Source organism: Elephantulus edwardii, unplaced genomic scaffold (assembly GCF_000299155.1).
Source record: "Elephantulus edwardii isolate Elephantulus edwardi_28Jun2011 unplaced genomic scaffold, EleEdw1.0 scaffold00196, whole genome shotgun sequence".
Classification (NCBI taxonomy): domain Eukaryota; kingdom Metazoa; phylum Chordata; class Mammalia; order Macroscelidea; family Macroscelididae; genus Elephantulus; species Elephantulus edwardii.
This window is the reverse complement of record NW_006399946.1, coordinates 5,303,673-5,327,973: the sequence shown is the minus strand read 5'-3', so window position 1 is coordinate 5,327,973 and position 24,301 is coordinate 5,303,673. Positions and strand designations below refer to the sequence as shown.

At 38.9% G+C, this 24,301-nt stretch overlaps 1 protein-coding gene across 1 annotated transcript in view; it reads left to right on the top strand.

The window, feature by feature from the left end:
- Positions 1 to 24,301, top strand: part of AFG3L2 (AFG3-like AAA ATPase 2) — a 75,474-nt gene that overhangs the window by 17,670 nt on the left and 33,503 nt on the right. Inside the window, exons 4-13 of the mRNA XM_006897015.1 lie at positions 3,176 to 3,273; positions 3,423 to 3,575; positions 5,111 to 5,185; positions 10,658 to 10,782; positions 13,248 to 13,521; positions 16,690 to 16,827; positions 17,806 to 17,959; positions 19,984 to 20,091; positions 20,195 to 20,320; positions 21,885 to 21,995. Of these exons, the coding sequence (XP_006897077.1) occupies positions 3,176 to 3,273; positions 3,423 to 3,575; positions 5,111 to 5,185; positions 10,658 to 10,782; positions 13,248 to 13,521; positions 16,690 to 16,827; positions 17,806 to 17,959; positions 19,984 to 20,091; positions 20,195 to 20,320; positions 21,885 to 21,995 (1,362 nt within the window). The remainder of the gene's footprint in view (positions 1 to 3,175; positions 3,274 to 3,422; positions 3,576 to 5,110; positions 5,186 to 10,657; positions 10,783 to 13,247; positions 13,522 to 16,689; positions 16,828 to 17,805; positions 17,960 to 19,983; positions 20,092 to 20,194; positions 20,321 to 21,884; positions 21,996 to 24,301) is intronic.

Here is a 24,301-nt window from a genome sequence, read left to right as displayed (position 1 = left end):
GAGTTTAGGGCTGTTGTACATAGGGTCGCTATGAGTCGCAGGCGACTCGATGGCACATAACAACAACAACAACATGCAGAACATATATCATCAGGAGGTTGGGCTGTATGAGGAGGAATGTGGCATCAGGATTAGAGGAAGAATATTCATCAGCAACCTGTGTTGTGAAGATGACACAACACTGCTTGCTGTTTCTGAGGAAGACCTGAAGCACTTGCTGCAGAATGTCAGGGACTGCAGCCTTCAATATGGACTGAAGTTCAACATCAAGAAAACAAAGATTCTTACCACTGGGCCAATTGGCAACATCATTATGGATGGCGAAGAGATTGAGATTGTTAACAGTTTTAGTTTGCTTGGCTCCACAAGCAACACTCTTGGTACCAGCAGCCAGGAACTCAAGAGATGAATTGCATTGGGAAAGTCTACTGTCAGGGACCTCTCCAGAGTACTGAAGAGCAATGACATCAGGCTGGAGACTAAGGTGCACCTGATCCAGGCCATAGTCTTCACAATTGTGTGCTATGTGTCAGAGAGCTGGACAGTGACTAGGGATGATAGAGAATTGATGTCTTTGAGCTGGGGTGCTGGAGAAGAGTGTTGACTATACCATGGATGCTAGGGGAGCAAATAGGTTCATCCTGGAAAAGGTGAAACCAGGCTGGTTGCTCCTTGGAAGCAATGATTCTGAAGCTTCAGCTGACATACTTTGGACATGTTGTAAGGAGGGATCAGTCCTTGGAGAGGGACGTCATGTTTGGGAGGGTGGAGGGACAGTGCAAGAGAGGAAGACCCTCAAGATGGATCGATTCAGTGATTGGGGTAATGGGAGTAGGTGTGTTAGAGACAGTGAGGTTGGAATAGGATAGAGCAAGGTTAAGGGCCCTTTTACATAGGGTTGCTATGAGTTGCAAGCTCCGAAATGATAACTTTTCTACAGATGTTTGGAAGAAACTTTTGTTGTTGTTGCTGATAGCTGTCGAGTCGAGTATGACTCATAGTGACCCTATGAACAAAAGACCTGAAGCCTTTCTATAACTATCATTGTTTTCTCCAAGTTCATAGAGTTTTTAGAGGCATGTAGTTTAGGAAGTGGATGCTTCCAAACCTGTCTTAAACTGAGAGCGCCACCAAACTGTCCATCATGGGTAATCATCAGGCTATTTGATACCACAGTGGCACAAAGTTCAGCATCACAGCAACCCCAGGTTACTTCAGTACAGCATATTGACAGAAGAGTACTGTGCCACTTAGAAGAATGTTCCTCCAAAATATAATCACAGCTGACTTTCAAATACAGAGGCCCTCCCCGAGGTCTTGTTGACTCTAAACAAGAGGCTTAAATAAAAAACAGTCAATATAGTATATATATAATGATACACTTAGAGAAGGGACAGTAGTTAAAGAACAAGGTTAAAGTCTTTTCTTTATGGGGTCAGTATTTAGATGGCACTTAACAGCAATATATATTGCCAAGCCCTTGTCTTCCATTTTAGACTTTCTTGGTCTCAAATCTGTATGATGGTGCTCTTGTTTTGTTTGAGGATCTATGTAGATTGTTTCATTGTTTAGAGTCAACAAGACCTCCAGGAGGAAACTTGTATTTAAGGCCAAACCCTTGTCTCCATTTTGGAAACTGGGTGAATTGACTGGACTTTGTAAGATGGTCTGTCTTGTTTTGGTTGAGTGTCATTGTGGAATGTTTTATGGGTTTTATTATTATCAAACTCTTGTTTAGAGTCAACAAAACCTTCTGGAGGGCCCTTATATTTAATAAGTCGGGTCTGAAGGATTATCATTTAATCCTTTGCTACTGTATTTTGGAGGAACATTCTTCTAAGTCATATAGCACTCTTCAGTCATTTTGCTGTGCTTAGGTAATCTGGGTTTGCTGTGATGCTGTGCCTTTTACCATTGGGGTCTCATATGCCATAGTGGCTGCCCATGGTGTTTGATGGAGCTCCCAGTTTTAAGACAGGTCGGGAAGCAGGAGTGGTATCCGCTTCCTAAAACACATGCTTCTGGAAACTCCATGAACTTGGAAAAATGATAGTTATGAAAGGCCTCGGGTCTTTTGTTCACTGATTTGCTATGCATCGTGCATGACTCAACAGCAATTAACAACAACAACAACATGAAACCTATACCTAAATTAAAAAGCTGTTATCCAAACAAAGCAAGTTATCCACACAAAATGAATGAAAATCAAGGAAGATGTGCATTAAGACTGTATCCTTTCCTTATGTATATTCAGTCTACATGCAGTTAGACTGTATGAAGAAACATGTGGCATCAGAATAGGAGGAGATTAGGGAAGCAGCAGAATGCTCCCAGACAGGTGTTTTTGGGTGGTGAGAGCCAATGAGAATGCTTGATTATGGAGGAATGTGCAATGATGGAACTCATGGAGTTTGAACCATACCTTGGTTCTTAAATTCAGTTGGGCCCTCTGGCCTGGTTTTAATTGTTTTTAGTCTAACCTTTTTCTAAGTGGTATAGCACTGGTCTATCCATTTGCTGTACAGAGGTAACTCGTGGTTGCTGTGATGCTGAACACTGTGATGCTGACAAGTCAAATGTGATAATGGTTACTACACATGGTGGGTAGTGTTTGGTGGAGCTCCCCAATTAAAACAAGCCTGGAAGCAAGATTGGCATCCACTTCTGAAATAGCTTGCCTCTGGAAACCCTATGAACTTGGAGAAACTATGAAAGTTATAGAGGTGTTCAGGTCTTTGTTTCATAGGGTCACTATGAGTCGTTTATAACTTGATGGCACTTAACACCATAATGATGAAGTGTTTATTTTCTAGGCTGGAAGAGGAAGGCCTTAACTTTACAAATTGGGGCTTAGGGATACACTTGATTCAGATCCTAACAGGGTCATTTAACACTTCAGCAAGTTACTTAATCTCCCTTAGCTATAATTTACTCATCTGTAAAATGGGTATAATAAGAGTAAACTTAGGAGGTTTATTTGTGAAGATTTGATTAGATAATGTATGTGAAGTACTCAAAAGCTGTCTGTGAATATAGTCTGTATTAGTACTATGTTTCTTCATAGTAGTTGATTAATTATACTAAATGTTGCAGTAAGTTTCAATTGTATTGATAAAAATACTTTAGGGAGAAAATGCTGCTTTGCTTTTGTATATTTGGTATGTTTTATGAACAGAGTCAAAGCCAGCTGGTACACCAAATTCTTCTGGAGGAGGTGGTGGAAAACGAGGTAGAAAGAAAGATGATTCTCACTGGTGGTCCAGGTTCCAAAAGGTATGCTTTCTTTTGTTGATTTGAGCTTGTGATGGTGACCACAGGAAGGGTCAGAAAACACTAATATTGGGAGGGATTTGTGTTTTACAGTCCAGAGATTACATGTTGAGATTTTGTCTTCCTAGAAAACTTACCCTCTTTTTTTCCAGGGTGACTTTCCATGGGATGACAAGGAATTCAGGATGTATTTTCTGTGGACTGCTCTATTCTGGAGTGGTATCATGTTCTATTTCCTAGTCAAAAACTCTGGGAGAGAAATTACTTGGAAGGACTTTGTCAATAACTATCTTTCCAAAGGAGTAGTAAGTATTTTATGGTATAGTTGGCTGTGGTGATTAAAAAAAGGTCAGGAATTGGTGGGCATAGTCCAGTGGTGATTAATTTTATAAGATACAATGTACGGGAATGATTGTATGAAACATAATATCAGTGAAGGAAAGAGGGGAGGGGAAAGAATTATCAAATTTTTTTTTTTAAAAATGGTGACGTTGCAATTCTGAAGGCATGCAGTTCAAATCTACTGCTGCTCTGTGGGAGAAAGATAAGCAGTCTCCACCTGTGCGATTAACAGCCTCTGAAAACGTGGTGGAGGGTCAGCTGTGGGTTGGTTCCAACCTGAGAGTACATAATATAACATCAACTTTAAAATGCTGGAAAGTATAGCAACCAAGAAGCTTGGTTGTTCTGATCTTTTTTTATCCTTTTTTAAACTAAAAATTTGATTTCTACATTTATGAAAAAATTTTTCAATTTCTACTAGAACATATTTTTATAAAATGGCTCCAGATTGATCTTCCTGGCCATTTTTCTCATGGGGCTCAGCTGCCTCCTCTTCCTGCTGTAGCCTGTGAACCTCAGTGCTGGTGTGCCTTTAATGTCTTTAAGTCTCTGTGGCCATGGAAATTTTATAATCAGAGTTTTAGGGTATTAAAGCTGTTTAAACTAAGAGCAAACTATGGGTAAATTAATTAACCTCTTAATACTTTGAGTTTTCATTCATGAAATGGGTAGCATAAAGATAAGATACACTTACCAAAGTAATAAGTACTAAGAACCCAAAATTATTTTTAGAGGTCAGAGAGCAAGGTGAAAACTCTATCAACTCATTGCCATTGAGATAGAACCAGCTCATTGTTGACTCTCCAGTCTGATTTTGGAGACTGTAGCTAGCACAGAAGGAATGTGTCCATCTTTCTCTCAAGGTAGATTTGGACCAGAGAGGCATGACCTTTGGTCTGGAAGCTCAGCTCCATGGCTTTGGCCACCATGGCTTTGGCACATGAGGTGAGGATTGAAAATGAAAATTGTCAGATTTTTTTAAAAATTACTGTGGTAAAATATATGTCCATCTACAGTTATATTCTCTAGGTAGGTTTTTGAGGATGTGCTCAGTTAATTGTAGACAGGAAAATTCATGACAGCATTGCTTGTAAACAAAATTTGAAACCTGAATGCCTGTTAATAGGTGGATGGATAAAAACTTGGGTCATTTTAGTAAAGTAAAATACCAGGTTGGACTAACATGTTGGTGTGATAAACCACATACACACAGTGATGAGAGAAAAAAGAAAGTAATGAATGCATACAGAATGAATGGATTTTACTGTTAAAAAGGCAGAAGTGAGTGAATTGTTTGGGGTTACGTGCACATGTAGCACACACTCTCGGGGGTTGGGGCCTCAGGCATGGCAGTCTCTGCTGGGATAGGTGTGTCTGGTTGGGAACTTGGACATCTCCTGAAGTGATCACAGTGACCTGATATTAATCTCTAGTTCCTGCATGCACATTTAAATGAGCTTAAAGGAGTGTAAATTTATATTTCTTTTTAAACTTCTAGGTAGACAGACTGGAAGTTGTCAATAAGCGTTTCGTTCGAGTGACATTTATACCTGGAAAAATTCCTGTGGATGGGGTAAATTATTTTGTTAATTATATAAATTAGATTTAACTTAATTTGATTTTTTATACTTTTTATTGTGATTTGAGTAAAAGTTTACTTTTATTGTTTTTCTGTTCAGCTATTTATACATACTTTAAGTGTAATCCTCACAGTCTGATAGCACTAAACACTCTTCTTTCCATCATTTTCTGCTTGCTCTTCTGCCTTCTGAATTTTATGGTTGGCACAGGCTGCCCTTTTTCTCTTGTGTGCTATATTGCTCTAAGGTGAGGTGAGTGTTTTTGTTCAACTTACAAGTATGTCTATAAAGTTGAGCCACAAGAGTGACACTGGTTCCAGGTTCAGAAGGTGATTAAGGGCTCTCTCCGCATTAGACCAGTCTCTTCAGTAAGCCTGTGTGTTTTTATGATTTTAAGTTTTGTTCACATTCTTCCTGCTGTCTTCCCAGGACCTTCTATTACGGTTCCTTTTTGAACAGCCACCAATGGTAGCGAGATCTTGTCTGGGTCTAGTCTCCAGGTTGTGGTGGTTGAAGCTTTACAGGTCCATTAGCATTATGGACCTGTTGGGTCCATGTATTCTTGATTTTGCTCACTTTTCCCCCCTCTAAACAGAGAGTCCAATAGTTGTACCTTTGATTACAGCTCAGGAGATTTTTAAGACCTCAGTTACTACTCATCTGAGTAGAATGTAGAACATTGTCTTTGTGGACTGACTCTGTTATGCCAGTAGAGACTGTAGACCCAAGGCTTCTGGCTTAGCAACTCAGTCCTTCAGGGAGTTTGGTGATGATTAATAAACTTATATCACTTTTTCCACTGTTAATTCTGTATGTGGACATATATATGTACAGTATTGTCAGATTCACATACATGTGTGATAATACTGTCTGGTATTTCTACATGTATGGTCAGGGGTGCCACTGTTTCATTCCCCCATCTATGTTCATGTTGCCTTTCTGTGCATATATCCATTTTATACTGATGATGCAGAATTTTGATGTTCTTGTGTACTGTCAAGACAGAATGACTCATGACCCTCCCGCAGGTTTTCAGAGGCAATAAATCACATGGGAAGAGAAGGCCTATCTTTCTCCTGTTGAGCAGTGCCTGTATTTGAACTGTCTGCCTTTAGTTTGCAGCACACCTCTTTATCATTGAGCCACCAGAGCAGGACTGTGTATTTAATAAGATTTATCTTTTGTTTTCTGTACCTTTTATGTACGTCTCCTTGTCTTTTTCCCCTTTTTTTTTTTAAAAAAAAATTTATTATCCGCTGATTTTCTATTATTGCCTTTCCCTCCACCTAGCTATGTCTATCTAATTGGGAGCTCTGGTAGCCTAGTGTTAAGAAGCTGTACTGTAATCCCAAAAGCAGATTAATCTACCAATTGCTGTGTGGGAGGATGGACAGTTTCATTCCATGCAGTTTACTGCCTCTGAAAACCTGCTGGATGGTCCGCTTTGAGCTGGTTCCAACTCAGTAGCACACAGTAATAGCAACAACAACTAATTACTCATTTTCCTGATAACTATCCAAAAATATTTTGTTCTGTGTGTTAACTTTTCCATGTTGTTGTTATGTGCCTTCGAGTCGCTTATGATTCATAGGAACTCTGTGTGTAACAGCTCTAAATCCTACTCTATCCTGTGCCAACCTCATTGTCTCTGACACACCTACCCCTGTTACCCAGTCACTGAGTCAATCCATGTCATTAAGGGTCTTCCTTTCTTGGGCTATCCCTCCACACTCCCATGCATGATGTCCCTTTCCAAGGACTGGTCACTCCTTGCAACATGTCCAAAGTATGTCAGACGAAGCTTCAGAATCCTTGTCTCCAAGGAGCAGCCTGGTTTCACCCTCTCTAAGACAAACCTGTTTTGTTCTCTTAGCAGTCTATAGAATATTTGGTACTCTTGTTCAGCACCACAGCTCAAAGGCATCAATTCTTCTATCATCTCTAGTCATTGTCCAGTGTTCTGATGCATAGCAAGTAATTGCAAAGATCATGGCCTGGATCAGGCACACCTTAGTTTCCAGACTGACATCGTTGCTCTTCTGTACTCTTAAGGAGAGGTCTCTGAATGCAGACTTTTCCAGTACAATTTCTTTTGATTTCCTGGCTGATGGTATCAAGAGTGTTGATTGTGGAACCAAGCATACTAAAGCTGTTAACAATCTCAGTCTCTTCACCATCTATCATTCATGAAGAGAGAAAAAGGTCATTATAAAGACAGAGAAGAGGCGAGCTCTGGTGGCCTAGTGGCAAGAAGCTGCACCTCAATATCAGAAGTGCGTGGTTCGAATCCACCAGATGCTCTGCTGGAGAAGGAGGGACAGTTTCCCGTACCAGTCAGATCTGATTTGACGGTACACACACACACACAAAAATAATAAAATTTTTAAAAAGAAAGAGAAAAAAGAAACCCAAAGTGGATGTCAGAGAGACTCTGACAGTTGCATTAAAGTAAAATAGCTGAAGAGAAGATTTCAAAGAGCAGCTCAAGAAGACAAAGCAGAATATAATGGAATGTGCAGAGAGCTGGTATTGGAGGGAAAAAGGGGAAGAATTGGCTTTGCATTTCTCAAGCTGAGAGAACTAAACCACAGATTTAAGTCTCTAATCTCAGTATTCAGAGATGCTATGGGCAATATATTGAATAACTCAGGAAGCATCAAAAGAAGATGGAGAATCACTATACCAGAAAGAATTGACTGACACTAAAATATTTCATGAAGTACCATATGACCAGGAACCAGTGGTAATGAAGGAGGAAGTTAAAGCTGTCCTGAAGGCATTAGCAACAAATAAGGCCCAGGAATTTATGGGATACAGATTTACTTGTTCCCGTTAATAGATGCAGGCCTGGATGCACTTACTAGTCTATGTCAGGGAATTTGGAGGATAGCTGTCTAGTCAACAGATTAGAAGAGGACCATATTTGTTCCCATTCCCAAGAAATGATCCAGCAGAGTGTGGAAACTACTGAACAATATCATTAATATCACACACAAGCAAAAACTGCTGAAGATCATTCAAGGATGGCTAGAACAGTAAGTATATAGATTGGGAACTGCCAGAAGTTCAAGCAGTATTTAGAAGAGGTCCTGGTACCAGGGATATTATTGCTGATGTCAGATGGATCCTGGCTAAAACTAAAGAATACCAGAAGAATATTAATTTATGCTTTATTGACTATGCAAAGGCATTTAGAACTGAATTGTGCTCATGTTGAAATCTGTACCTAAACCAAGAGGCTGTTGTGTGGAAAGAACCAGGGAACACTACATGATTTAGAAAGGAATGTGTCATGATTGTATTCTCTCTCCATACCTACTCAGTCTGTATACAGAACAAATTATTTGAGAAGGTGAATTCTGTGAAGAAGAATGGGAGGAAGTCTCCTCAGTAATCTGCGTTATGCAAATGATGCAACCTTGCTTGTTGAAGGTAAGGAGGATGTGAAGCACTTACTGGAGAAGATCAAAGAATACAGCCTTTAATATGGATTGAATCTCAACGTCAAAAAAAATTCTTCAGGCAACATCATGCTGGATGGATAAAAGATTGTAACTGTCAGCATACTTCATCTTACTTGGATTCACAGTTAACACCTTTGATACCAGCAGTCAGAAACACGAGATATATTGCACTGGGAAAGTCTGCAGTCAGGGATCTCTGCAAATTGAGGAGCACTTATGTCAGTTTGAGGATGAAAGTGCATCTTTTTAGTCACTTTCTGTGCATTTGAGAGCTGGACATGAATAAGGATGAGGAAGAATTGATGCTGCCTGTGAACTGTGGTGATGGAGAAGAGTACTGAAGATCCTATGGACAGCCAAAAGAAGAAATATATCTTGGAGAAAGTGTATCCAGAGTGCTTCTTGGAGGCAAAGATGATGAAGCTTTGTGCATATTACTAGGAGAGGCTCTTCTTGGGGAAGAACATCATGCTTGGAAAAGTGGATGGTTGGTGAAGGAGAGGAAGACCCTTAACCAAACAGACCAGACAGATTGACACAGTGACTGCTGCAGTGGGCTCTAATGTGTCAGGAAGTGAGAGGATGGCATAGGACAGGACAGGGTTGTGATGTGTTTTTTGTAGGGTCACTGTGGGCTATACTACATTCCACAGCACCTAACAACAAGAACAACCATGTGAATTTTATAACTACCAAGAAACCACTTACCAAGAGCTGTTATAAATTGTAGAACTTACTATCCAAAGCAAAATTGAAGAAAAACTAAAAAATAACAAAAACCAAAAGAAGTTACTATCTACCTTTTATCTCTAGATAAATGGAGAGACATACTGGAAATGTTGTTGCCTCTTTAACATATTGTTAGGGAAGAATATATTTTTTTTCCATTGTATTTTTCTGAATTTTGTTTATTTTATGTAATAAACTTATGTTTTGATGAAAATTAAAGTTATTTTAAAAATGATTGTAGGCTAAACGTGGTCTTATTCTGTAAAATGGACTAACACTTGCAGAGTGCATAGGATAGAATCTAGAAGTTTTTCTCAGCCACTCAAGAGTTTGGTCAGACCCCTCAAGGAACTTAGTATAAAACTAAACTCAAAGCTGTTTATTGCTGTAGAATAGATTCTGACTCCTAGCCACCCTGTAGGGTAGAATGAAATTTCCAAGGCTATATAGGTCAGGTCTTCATGAGAACAGACTGACTCATCCTTCTCCCACAGAGTGCCTGCTGGGTTTGAACTGCCATCCTTGTGGTTGTTAGCAGAGTGCTTTGACTGCCGTAGCACCAAGTATCAAACGTCTAACATCTTTAGCATAACTACAAAAGCATACAAAGAGATCCAGATGTCATCCAGCAAGGGCTCATCTAATTTTAATTACCACATTAGGGTTTGTTTTGTTTTGATTTGGGAAAAGGCAATTAAGAAATACCTGGAAAATGGGGGAAAAATGTGTATTAGTAAAAAGATTCTGTTTTAAAATAGGCTTTTCAGTGTTTGCTTCGGCAGCACATATGCTAAAATTGGAACAGTAGAGAGAGATTCCTGTAGGAATCTGCAGTTTAGTCCATATTTTTCAGGAACTGAGAAGTTATCACTGAGAAGTTAGGGTGGAAGAAGGCAATGAATGACATAGGCATAGATGGCTGTCACATGGTAAGGATTGCAGTTGGGCACGAAACAGTATATGTATGGATCTGTTGGATAGAAAACAAGTTTGTTTTATCTAAATCACAAAGCAAAAAAGCCACCCAAAGACCTGGGGATTTTAGAACTACTAAGAGATTTTACTAAAAAAAGAAATATGTCACAGGGATTGCAGTTATTAATAAAACGTAATTACCATGTCAGAGTAGTCTGGCCTTTTTTTTTTAATTTCAGTATCTTTCAGTATATTTTTAGTATTTCTGAAATAGTTTTTACAAGTTAAACTCTTCAGTGAATTGAACATTTTGTGTTGCTCTCATTTTTAGGATGTTTTGTATTTCTATTTTTATAGCAGTACATCTGGTTTAATATTGGTAGTGTGGACACCTTTGAGCGGAATCTGGAAACTTTACAGCAAGAACTGGGAATAGAAGGAGAGAATCGAGTCCCTGTTGTCTACATTGCTGAAAGTGACGGGTGAGCAGTAGTTAAAACGTCCTTGCATCAGTTGGTCTTGGAGTGCTTTATGGACCCTTCACTGCAGCTGTAGCATTCACTGCGTGTCTCATGTCACTAGGTGGCAGTGTTGGCAATTATAGTCTCAGACATACCTTTATCAATTTAGTCTGAAAAAAACACAAGGAAAACAACAACTATTATTAACTAGAGTCCCTGAGTGATGCCAGTGAGGATTCAAACCCACCTAGAGGCACCTCCGGAGAAAAGCCTGGTGCTATTTCAGAAAACAACGTTTAGGCCCTGTGGGGTGTCAGCTCTGCTCTGTACACATGGGGTTACTGAGAACAGAATCCACTCCAGGGCAATAGGTGGGTTGGTTTGCTGAATTAACTTGTTAGTTAGTTATTTTTATTAAATAGTGGCTTGGAGTATTAATGTCTAATGTATTGCCATTTAGTAAGATATTATTTAGCGTGATCACTGTCTTTTTTGTTTGTTTTGATTTGTTTGTAAAGCAACTTGATTTTTAATTTAACCGTTCATAACATTTTATTGTATAGCACTAATTATATTACTCACATTTTCCCCACTTCCCCCTATAATTCTGATTTCCATTAATCCTTCTATCCTGCTCCTTCCTACTTCAGGACTTTTATGATTGGGTAAATCCTGCTCTTTTAACCTTGCATGTTTGGGTGTTCTAAGGTATGGATGTCTCCCTGGTGTATTAGACATTTTATGTTTTTTTTCTGTTAGGCTATAAGTTGAGTTACGCCGGTGAGTTTTGTTCAGAGGGTGGATAAAGGTCATAGGCTTGGGAGGTCCATCAGTCTCTGAAACATGTTCACTTTTATGCAAGTTTTGCTTCTTTCCCCCTCCACTCTGTTCAAGATCTTGTACTGTCATCTTTTTTAGAGTGCTCAATGATGGTAGTGGGGCATCATCTAGTTAGTCTTGACTAGGGTTGTGAAAGTTGAAGCTTACATAGTCCATTAATCTTTAGGTTAATTTAATATTAGTAGTGTGGACACCTTTGAATGGAATCTGGAGAGTTCACTTTAAGAGCTGGGTATAGGAGAAAATTGGGTCCACTTAGTCTAATTGTTTTGGGACAGCTTGCTTTTCTTCCCTATTTGTTCTAGACTAAACCCAACAGTTGGTCTTCAGTTGGCTACTCTCCACCTATTAAGACCCCAGTTCCTACTCACCAAAGGATGTAAATCTGTCAATTACTCTTAGATATCTGTGCATTTCCCATGATGTTTATTGCTTCTTACATCTTGTCAGAGCACTTCTTTCTTTGCCCATCATTTGTTTTACTAAGATCACTTTAGAGATCTGGGCAGATGCTCAGTTCTCATCTTTTAGGGAGGGCACATTTACTTTAAGAGTCTTTGAGTTCATCATATGGGGACCTATAACCTTAGAGGGAGCTCTGGTGGCTGAGTGGTAAAAATCTACGCTGCAGTCCCAGAGGCAGGTGGTTCAAATGCACCACCTGCTCTGTGGGAGAATGATGGGTAATCTCCTTACATATGATGCCTCCCAACACTCACTGGAGGGTCAGTTGTGGGCCACTTCTAGCTACATAGCACACAACCACCACCATCACCACATAGTTTTAGAGTGTTTGTAAATATAAACCCAGGTAGAACTGACGAAGTTGCCCCATTTGCATTTGCGGTCAGTTTGGAGTGACACTAGAGATATCACTTCTTTTTCTGTATCTCTTACATAGCAGAACAACAAATACTTGTCTGCTAATTGAGTTTATGATGTTACTCAGATTTGGGAAATTTCATAACTTTTTGTCCTATAATCTGCCTGTTGTATTTGAATCCACATAGCATTGTTTCACATATGCTGTCTCTTCTGGCCTCAGAGATGATAACATAATATTAAATTTTATGGACTGCTACTGAAATTGAGCAAAAGGTTTATGCATCATTCAACCTTTTGATTCTCAGCCCAGTATTTAAACCATTGCACCACTAGCACTCTTTCCCACAGTTCTGTAAACATTTGCTCTCAGTGCATTTTGACTACCAGTGCAGCATCCTACAGGCTACACCGATATAGCTCTCATAGCAAGTTGGACTTATATTGTGCATACATGATAATTTGAAGGATACAGATTAAAAACAAAAATACAGTAGTCAGTATACATTTTAAAACACATTGTTTTGTGTTTGGTCTTTTGTGATTCTACTTTAGTGATTCACATATTAAAATTCCTTTTTTGTCTCAGACAAAACTTTAGAATATTCGTTTTTTGTTTTTGTAATATCCATAAGCACTTTATTATTCAGCGAATCACTTCCAAGACTGCCTGCCTGTCTGGGAGTGGACATTGAATAGAATATTCTATTTAAAAACAAAGTTTGTATTTATATCCCCATAGAATATATATTTCACAGTAGTAAAAAAAAAGCAAAGGTTAAAAATCTTAAAAAGCAGTGAATTTTGTGTATTCTTCCCTTTAGGTCATTTCTTCTGAGCATGTTGCCTACGGTCCTTATCATTGCATTTTTACTGTACACCATAAGAAGAGGTCCAGCTGGCATTGGCCGAACAGGCCGGGGGATGGGTGGACTCTTCAGTGTTGGAGAAACCACTGCCAAGGTCTTAAAGGATGAGATAGATGTGAAATTCAAAGATGTGGCAGGCTGTGAGGAGGCCAAATTAGAGATAATGGAATTTGTGAATTTCTTGAAAAATCCAAAGCAGTATCAAGATCTAGGAGCAAAAATCCCAAAGGTAAGATAGACTTTCAAAGTATTTCCAATTCATTAACACAGAAATTCTTTTGAAATATTTCATGATATATGAAGCTATTTAATGATGTTTGGTTACTTACTGAAAGTAACTTTTTGTACTTTCTATATCTTAAGGAAAAAAAACCTTTAGAGTTAAGAAGTAAGTTAGGTAGTTAGGGTAGTTAAGTTAAGGTAGATAGGTAACCTACTTAATTCTTAACTCCAAAGTTGTTTTTTATTTCTTTTCCTTCAGGCAGTGTTTTGGTATGAATACATATTTTGCCAGTACTGTGCAGATTTCTGAGAAGACATCTTCTCATTAGCCCTCTAGCTGTAGCCCTGAATGTGCTGTGGCCAGGATCTATGGCCTTTCCTGTGTGCCTGATGCTGGTGACAGCGCAGTGCTGCAGGGGGAGGAGGTGAGAGAGCGTTGCTGCTGACCTGCCTTCTTCCTTTACACACATAGGCTCGCTGTCCCAGCCCTGGTCCTGAGTCTGCTTCCTCTCAGACCTCAACGACTCCATTATTAGATTTAGATTGATGAATGAATTTAAAAAGTTTCATTCTTTTTTTAAAAAAAAATCACCTTTTAGAAATTTTAAATGAAATTGAATATTGTGTGTAAAACAATGTATTTGAATTTTTTAAATTGTTGTTAAGTGCTGTCGAGTTGCCTGTGACTCATAGCAACCATATGTACAACATCCCTAACCTCTGTTCTATCCTGTGCCAATCTCACTGTCTCCAACACACCTACCACAATTACCCCAGTCACTGAATCAATCCACTTCATAGAGGGTCTTCCTCTCCTGAGCTGTCCCTCCAACCTCCCAAGCATGATGTCCTTCTCCAAGGACTGGTCCCTCCTTGCAACATATTCTAAGTATATCAGATGAAGCTTCAGAATCCTTGCCTCCAAGGAGCAGCCTAGTTTAACCCTCTCCAGGGTGAACTTGTTCATTTTCTTAGCAGTCCATAGTATATTCAATACTCTAACACCGCAAAAGGCATCTATTCTCCTTCTATCCTCCCTAGTCATTGTCCAGCTCTCTGACCTGTATCAGGCTTACCTTAGTCTCCAGAGTGGCACCATTGCTCTTCAGTAATTTGGAGAGGTCCCTAACAGCAGACTTTACCATCACAAGATGTCTTTTAATTTTCCTGGCTGCGGTGCCAAGAATGTTGACTGTGGAGCCAAGCAAACTAAAGCTGTGAACAATCTCAATCTCTTCACCATCCATCCTGATGCTGCCAGTTGGCCCAGTGGTGAGAATCTTTGTCTTCTTGATAATGAGCCTCAATCCATAGTGAAGGTTGCAGTCCTTGACCTTCTGCAGCAAGTGCTTCAGGTCCTCCTCAGTTTTCAACCAACAGGATTGTGTCATCTGCATAACACAGATTGTTGATGAATCTTCCTCCAATCCTGATGCTACACTTTTTCTCATACAGCCCAGATTCCAGGATAATCTGTTCTGCATGTAGGTTAAAAAGGTATGGAGATAGGACACATCCCTGGCGTACACTCTTCCCAATTTGAACCATGCAGTGTTACATATGTATGTATGGATAAATGGTCCTTATTTCATAATTTTGTAATTTGCTGTTACATATTTAATACCTGTTAGCATATTATATAATTTTTTATTATTTAGTCAAGCTTGCATTTTTATTTTTACTTAACAATTGGTCATTATATTTCTTTTGTGAAAATGTTAAATGGGAAAAAAACACATGCAAAAAAAGTCCAAGTTTTATTGCAAAGTCTGGAAAACATTTCTTTCACTTATATCCACTTTCCTATACCTAATATGTCTAGTGGTCTGTCTGTTTATGAAAAAAGGACAAATAGTGATAATTATCACTTATCACAAAATTGAATAAAAATACAAATTCAATTTTAAGTCACGTATTCACTATATAAAAAATTCCTATCCTGCATTGAGAGTAGTCGTTATGTGCTGTCAAGTCACTTGCGACTCATAGAGAACCTGTATACAACACCTCTGAACCCTGCTCTATACTGTGCCACAACCTTCCTGTCTCTGACAAACGCATCCCCATTACCCCAGTCATGGACTCAATCCATGTCATCGAGGGTCTTCCTCTTTTGTGCTGTCCCTCTACCCTCCCAAGCATGATGTCTCTCTCCAGTGACCGGTCAGTCACTCCTTGCAACATGTCCAAAGTGTGTCAGATGAAGCTTCAGAATCTTTGTCTCAAAGGCTCAGTCTGGCCTCACCCTCTCTAGAACGAATCTTGTTTGTTTTCCTAGCAGCCCATGGTGTAGTCAGCACTCTTCTCCAGCACCACAGCTCGAAGGCATCAGTTCTCTTTGTATCATCCCTAGTCATTGTCCAGCTTTCTGAGGCATAACAAGTAATTGCAGAGACTATGGCCTGGATCAGATGCACTTTAGTCTCCAAACTGACACATTGCTCTTCAGTACTCTGTTTGTTTTTTTTGTGTTTTTTTTTTTGTTGTTGTTGTTTTTGATGCAACAGCAAGAGATAAGAGGTTTATTGCGGAGCTCCGGGCCGACCCTTATCTCTAGCAGGAGACAAAAGAGCCGACCCCGAGCAGACAAAGTTGGGTTTTTTTATACACTTTAGGGGGATACAACTGAGTATCAGCTTCTCATTGGGTGATGAAAGCTCTTCAGTACTCTGGAGAAGTCTCTGACAGCAGTCTTTCCCAATGCAATTAACTTTTGATTTCCTGGCTGCTGGGACCAAGAATGTGTTGAGAGCAGAAGTGGGGAATTGGGTTTATTATTATTTTGTTCAAAAATTAATTTAAAGATTATCAAAGGATTACAAGAATTGGTCATGTGGTATGTGTGTTTCCTTGAACTCTTTTTTTAAACCTCAGGAGAGTCCTTGCTTAAGTCACTATGTATGCATTATGAGACTAAAAATCTAAGAAAGAACATTAAAAATATTACAAATATGTATTTAAGATTTCACATTCTTCTCTATTATTTTTAAACAGAATGGCTTTTAAAAGTGCATTATTCTTCTTACATCTTAAAATATTCTACAGTGGATCCAATGTTTGAGAAATAGCAATAAGATTTATAGGCAAACATCTTCCTTGGAAATATGTGTGAATACATGTTTGTTCTTCTCAGATGCTAATTAATGAAATGTACTTTTCTTTTGTGTATTTGAAGGGTGCCATCCTCACAGGTCCTCCGGGCACTGGGAAGACACTGCTGGCCAAAGCCACAGCTGGAGAAGCCAATGTGCCTTTCATCACAGTCAGTGGCTCTGAGTTTTTGGAGATGTTTGTTGGTGTGGGTCCAGCTAGAGTAAGTGTCCTGTTCTGTGGTGATGAGACAGCAGCATCCCTCCTCCCCACCCAAACCCGGCTCTCTAGTCACCGTCCTGACCCTGTTGAGGACCAAGCCACCATCAGGCTAGTAATTTCTATCCAGCTGCTCCTACTCCTGTCACACTGCAGTGTTCTCTACAATATAAATTTAATTTCTGTCTTCCAAGAAATGGTTTAAATTTCTAGATTTTAAACAGAACCGCTTTATCAATATAGAATCCCTGCCCAGTCCAGTTGACCCATTTACAGTTACAGTTCAGTGCTTTTTTAGTATATTCACAGATTTGTGCTCACATCACAACAGGCAATTCAGAACAGTTTTCATCATCTTAAAAGAAATCCTTTATTCATTAGCAGTCACTTCTGTCACCCTAGCTCTAGCCAATGACAGATACATTTTCTATACATTTGTTGGAGGAATTGAATCATGTAATACATGGGCTTGTACCTGGCTTCTCTCATTAAATCTAGCATTTTCATGTAGTATCAGTGCTTCATTTCATTATTGCTAAATAACACTCTTATTGTATTGATAAACTACATTTATCTATTTATCTGTTAGTGGATGTTTGGGTTATTTCCGCTTTTGACTGTGATGAATAATGCCCTGTGAACATTCTTGTACAATATTTTGCGTGAAGATAAGTTTTTCATTCTTCTTGGGTATGTGTACAGGAGTGGAATTCTCAAGTGATATGATAATAATTACTAACCATTTGTTACTTCATTGCTGCTTTTCCCTCTTCTTTATACTGCCTTTCCTCATTTCAATACTATCTTCTTACTGTTTTTCACTCATTACTGTTTTCTTGTTTTATTCTAATATGTATTATACAGTGTGTGCTAATAAAGAGATTTCTTCATCTAGAATAGGAAACCCTACAGAGAATTTCTTAGTAAGAGGATAAATGATGCTCATTAGTAATGCATGACTAGTGTATGTACTTCTGTTAAGGTCCGAGACTTATTTGCCCTTGCTCGGAAGAATGCGCCCTGTATTCTTTTTATTGATGAAATAGACGCTGTGGGAAGGAAGAGAGGAAGAGGCAACTTTGGAGGGCAGAGTGAACAGGAGAATACACTCAACCAACTCCTTGTGGAAATGGATGGTAAATATTTATGTATTTTACATTTTAAATGACATTCTCTGGATTGTTATATGTCTTTAAAATGACAGTTCTTGTGCCACATGCTGAATATAGAAAAATAGACTGTTTTCTCTCAGACAAACAGTTCTTTCAAGGCTCTGCTATTCTGAGATAATAGATGTTCTTGCCTGGCAGTATTACCATGATGCAATCGTTACTGGTGTTAAGAGGGGTTTTGTAGTTAGTTTTTTATTAAGACAGAAATGATTCACTCAAGGATTTTAGTCAGATCTTCATAACCATTTGGGAATTTGAAGCCTTGGAAAAATCCATGTATACTCAAATGTGGTTTGGGAAGATTTAGAAAGTCAGAAGCAATGTTTTCATTTTAGTCAGGCATTTAATGTTCCTTAGTTACAGTGTGTTCCTAGGCTGCATAGTGCTTTGGTTGTGGTGATACATGCATGACTCTGTGTGCAGAAGTGTTGCACCCCATGTGAGAAGCCGCTTGTCTGCCTTAATGGTCAGCCCAGACTTAGTGATCCAAATGGATCATTTCAGGGAGGTCAGCACTTTCCCAGTGGCAGGGTCCCAAGAGTGGGAGTCTGAAGCCATGACACTGACATTTGAGAAATGGCTAATGGTTAATAAAGCCTAATCACTTATATGGATGCCTGTGTCCAAATATGTAGTTACTTTTCCTCTGATTCAGGGAATTTGTTTCTATATAGTAATTTGCTAATCTAACATTGGATTTAAAACTTTTGGGAATTATCAATATCTTAAGTTTCTAGTTAAATAAAATTTTGGTTATTTGTATTTTGGAAATAGTTTCTTGAAGTTTTAAATCTAATATTTGGTGATTATCAGTAAAGATAAGATAAATAGTAAGAAAAATAAACCCTTTCTTCACTTGCAAACATAGTTAAGATCTAAGGACTAGAACAGACAAGTTTATCTGGGAGGAAGTCCACCTGTAGTGTTCCTTAGAGGATCACAAGAATTAGACACAAGGATGGTGGTCAGAGAAAGAGAGGAAGACTCTCAACAAGATGGATTGACCCAGTTACTTTAACAGTGGCCTTGAGCATATTACAGATGGTGAGATTGGAGGGAGAATGGGAAAACATTCAGTTGTTCATAGGGTTGTTTTGAGTAATCAGTTCATTGACATTGAACAACAACAAGAACTCAGTAATTGTCTGAAAATATGTTATGTGAAAATGGAGGATGACCACATCAGATCACAAAATAGATGATGACCTTCATTTTCTGACTGTGAGATCCCTGAGAATCAGGGCCCAGCCAGGTTGTCTGCAGCCCTGACCACAAAGCTCCCATTTTCCTTACCTGGCACCTCAGTGTTTGCTGCTGCCAGCCAGCCTTCAGGTGGTAACACATAAAAGAGTTGCACTGAAAATTTTTTACTTTTATCATAAATATGAAATGTCAGATAATGAGAAAAAGGATAAGTAAGGACTAAGTGCAAATCTAGTTTATGCCTTGAATGTAAATAATAAGATAATAAATGGGGAAGCATTTTTAATATAGTAATGTGTTTGTTGTTCTGTTTGCCATTAATTTCAGCCTGTAGTGACCCTCTCGGACCAGGAGAGTTATCCTGTAGAATTTCCTAGGCTATAAATCTTTGTAAGATCAGATGGCTAGGTCTTTTCATCTTTGAAGTGATCAATGATTTTAAACTGCCAACATTTTGGTTAGCACCTAAACAGTTTACTCTGTGTCTGCCACCCAGGCTCTTTAATGTATTTGTAGTTACTTACAAATTCTTAATTGTTGTTGTTTATATAACAGAATATTTCCAGTTTCAACATTTTTTTACATGTACAGTTCAGTGACATTAATTACATGCATTGTGTTTTACGGTCATCACCTCCATCAGTTTCCTGAGTTTTCCATCACCTTTCACAGAAACTAGTTGTCCATAAGCAGTGACTCTCACTTGGGAATTTTTTATTAGTACATTGTTGTTTTCTTCTTTGTATCATTGACTAAAGATTGCATCTTTGTTACTGTCTTTTCAGGATTTAACACAACAACAAATGTCGTAATTTTGGCTGGCACTAATAGGCCAGACATCCTGGACCCTGCCCTGATGAGGCCGGGACGCTTTGACAGGCAGATCTTTATTGGTGAGATGACGTTCATGGCAGTCAGTCTGGTTCTTGTGGGGTTAGATATAATTCTTAACTGTAAAGTGTTTTCGTTTTTCACTTTTTCTTCTTAAAATTAAAGGACCACCAGACATAAAAGGAAGAGCCTCTATTTTCAAAGTTCATCTCAGACCACTAAAACTGGATAGTGCACTAGAAAAAGATAAACTGGCAAGAAAGCTTGCATCCTTAACTCCAGGGTTTTCAGGTGAGTTGGAGAGTCTTGCTGAACCACTTATGTGCCATCAAGTTGCCTGCGACCCTGTGTACAACAGCCCTAAACTCTGCCCTTACCTGTGTCAGTCTTACCATCTCCGACACACCTATTCCCCTTACCCCAGTCACTGAATCAATCCGTCTCATCGAGGGTCTACCTCTCCTGCGCTGTGCAGGAGAACCACTTACAGGTTTGTTAAAGCCAGTGACAATTAGGAGCCACCATTTCTTTTGTTATTTCTTATCTTGGCACTTCCTAAGTATATTTTTGGTGAGAAATTTCAAACATCTAGAGTTGAGAAGCTAGTACTACTTTAAGTCAGCACAGTCATGTTTTACATATACCTGTTGTGCCTGGCTTATTTTCATGCAGCTTAATGTTTTCAAGGCTCATTTGTGTTGTAGCATGTATTAGAACTTTATTTCATTTGTTACCAAATAATACTCTATTGACTATACCACATTTCATTTATCCATCATCATTTTGATGAACATTTAAATTCCACTTTTCAGCTTTTAGGGAGCTCCGGTGTCCTAATGGTTAAGGAGTTGTGCTGTCTACCCAAATGTAGGCAGTTCTCATCCACTAGCTGCTCTGTGGGAGAAAGATGGGCAGTCTATGAACACCTGCTGGAGTGTCGGTTCTAACTAGATTGCACATAACAGCAACAATTTTTGCTATTATGATTAATGATCTCCTTATTCATGTACAAATTTTGGTGTTTTTCCTCACTTTAAGTTATACAAACATACCGCATATCATTGAACTTCACAGATACTGTTTTTTAATCTTTACAAATTGAAAATGTGCAGCAATCATGCATTGAACAAGTTTATTGTTGCCATTTTTCCAGCTGCGTGTGTACACTTTGTGTCTCTGGCCCATTGTGGTAATTGTTGCAATGTTTCAGAATTAATAATGTACCATTAGTAGGCTACGGTATGGTGTAACTATTATCTTTGTGTGCACTGAGAAGCCAAACAGCACCTGGCATGCTTGGATAGATACTTGCTTTTTTGTGCTAGTCTGGAACTGTACCCAAAATATGTCTGCAAAGTGCCTGTAGGCCCAGGAGGAACACAGCTGTATCCTAGCTTTGTGCTTAACATCTTCCTCAGAAACTGACTCTGCGAACCACTTGACACATTTCACACACTTAAATCTAGCTGTTAATGGAATGTATTAAGCTATTTTAATGTTTATGGTTTAATATTTTATTGCTTATGGTTTAATGTTTATTATTAAAAAAAACCCATATAATGTTTACACTGTAAAAACTGATAGTCCCTCTAATTATCTGTGTTTTTATTTCAGTAAGCCAAGATTATATCAGGCAATTGTTACATGCTACAATAATGTTAACATTATAGTGAGTCAAACGGAATTATATTTGCATAAAACTTATTATTCCCTAACCTATATCCAGTTGAGGAAAGTGGGGGTTTGGTCATAATGTGTGAGTCACTAGTTGACTCTGTCTTGGTCTATAAGTGGCTCTGGGTCCCCTGTGGTCTGTGTTTCAGTCTGTAAGTGACTCTACATGTTCCTTTTGTAGGAGCTGACGTTGCTAATGTCTGTAATGAAGCTGCCTTAATTGCTGCCAGACATCTCTCGGACTCCATAAACCTGAAACACTTTGAACAAGCAGTTGAACGAGTGATTGGTGGTAAGGCAACAGAATGTAACTCTAGTTCAGAGGCTGATGAATTGAATCTGGGGAGGAGAATTTTGTATCAAAATGTGGACACAAAAGTGTGTCTAGTTGTTGCTGAGGATTGCAGAGCCTGTTTGGGGCCTTGGGTGGGTGAGTTTCTCTCCGGAACTGAGTGGAAATGAATGACAAGCATGCACAGGACTCAAGGTAGTGGCTCATCCTCAGCTTGTTGTCATGAACAGTAGGTGTCCAAGGTGTCTGCCCCTAGACTATACAAACCTATTGTTAGGAGCTCACAATCTTCCTGTTCCAAAGTACTTTATAAATGAGATACGTGTGTAGGCAGAAATGATGGACATAAACATTGACCCAATAAGAGCTTACACTGTCAGGATAGTGTCCTTTTCATGACCTGGTCTGTAGGAAATCACTGCTAGCCCAAAAGCCACACCTCTGTGGCAGCTGAAATCCATCAGTAACTCTTATACAATATGACTGACATGGGACATAAGGGAGAGAATAGGAAAAGAATGGATAGATCGAGAAAACTACAGTCTAAGAGATGAGGGGAAGAACGGTCTGAAAAGAAAATGTGGAAATTAAACTGGGTTAGTGGGATGGAGCATAAAGTACATGCATGAGCACCACATTTGAGGTGGGTATACCTGGAAAAGAGTTGTTTGTGTGTAGATACTGCAAAGCATTGGATAAGCTCAAGGACTACACATTTTATCCTTTAGCCAGTATTGAGCTAGCAAACTTTTCCCCTAAACAATAGATCAGGCACACCTTAGTCTTGGAACTGGCATCCTTGCTCATCCAAACTTTGGAAAGGTTCTTGACAGCAGATTTTCCCAATGCAACACATACTTTGATTTTTTAAAATTTTTATTGTGATTTTAGCAAAAGTTTACAGAAAGGTTGGGCTTTCATTCACTTATTGTTACATATTATTTTCCTACCTCCTCGTCCTTCATCCCATACCCGAAATCTACTTTGCAGTGCACCTCTTGTTCCAGATCATTGTCATACATATAATACTTAATCATGTATTCTTTCAGACCGTTCTTCCCCTCACCTCTTAACAATGCAGTTTTCCATATCTATCCATTCTTTTCCTATTCTGTCCCCTGTTCCCCATGTCAGTCACATTTTATAATAGTGATGTGTTATACAATACTTGTCCTTTTATGACTGAGACATCTCACTCGGCATAATGTCTTCTAGGCTCACTTGTGTGATGTTTTACACATTTGTTGTTTTTTAGTGCTATATAATATTCCATTGTGTGAATGTACCATACGCATCTGATCTTTGGTCATTAGTGTTTAGTACATTCTATTCTTGAGTTTTTAAATTTAAGTGCAATATACTGAAGGTCATATTTTGGTTCTCATGGACTTGTTTTAACTTTCTTTAACTTCAGTTTGAACTTGGCATATGAATAATTGATAGTCACTGTTGTACAGTCAGCACTGGCCCTGATTTTGGCTGCTGATGTTGAGCATCTCCCAACAGCTCTTTCCACAGATGTAGTCCTTCTGATTCCTGTGTAACCCATCAGGTGAAGTCTACTTATATAGTCATTGTTTATGGATTGGGTTGTTTTTTTTTATAAAAAAGTATTTGCAATGAACAAGAAATCATTCATTATACAAAATTCTATCATGTAATCTCCAGCCTCATTTCTGTCACTGAGGCCATATTTCCAACTACTAGCCCTCCTTCTTTGTTTCTAGTTGTTGCATTTCTGTCACCAGTTATTATTCTAGATTGTATGTATCCATTTCCAAAATAGCTTGCCTCTGGAAACTCTATGATCTTAGAGAAATGATGAAAGTTATACAAGTGTTCAGGACTTTGGTTCATAGGGTCACTATAAGTAGTGTACAATTCAACGGCACTTAACAACAGGTAAGGTTTCAGTCCTTGGGAAATGACATCATGCTGAGATAAGTGGAAGGTCAGAGAAGAAAAGATCCTCATCATGATGGATTGATACGGTTACTGTAATAGTGGGCTCGAGTATGTCTCGGATTGAGAGGATGGCGTAGGATGGGGCAAAGGTTAGATCTGTTCTTAGAATTGCTGTGAGTCATAGAGAGAGCTCTTTTTGCCTAGTGGATAGAAAGTTATGCTACCATGCCAAAGGTGGATGATTTTAATCTGCAGCCTTCAGGCCTGGTTTTAATTGTTTCGGGTCAAACATTCTAAGTGGTATAGCACTGGTCTGTCAATTTGCTGTACAGAGGTAACTTGTGGTTACTGTGATGCTAAACACTGTGGCACTGATGTGTCAAATGCGATAATAGTTACCC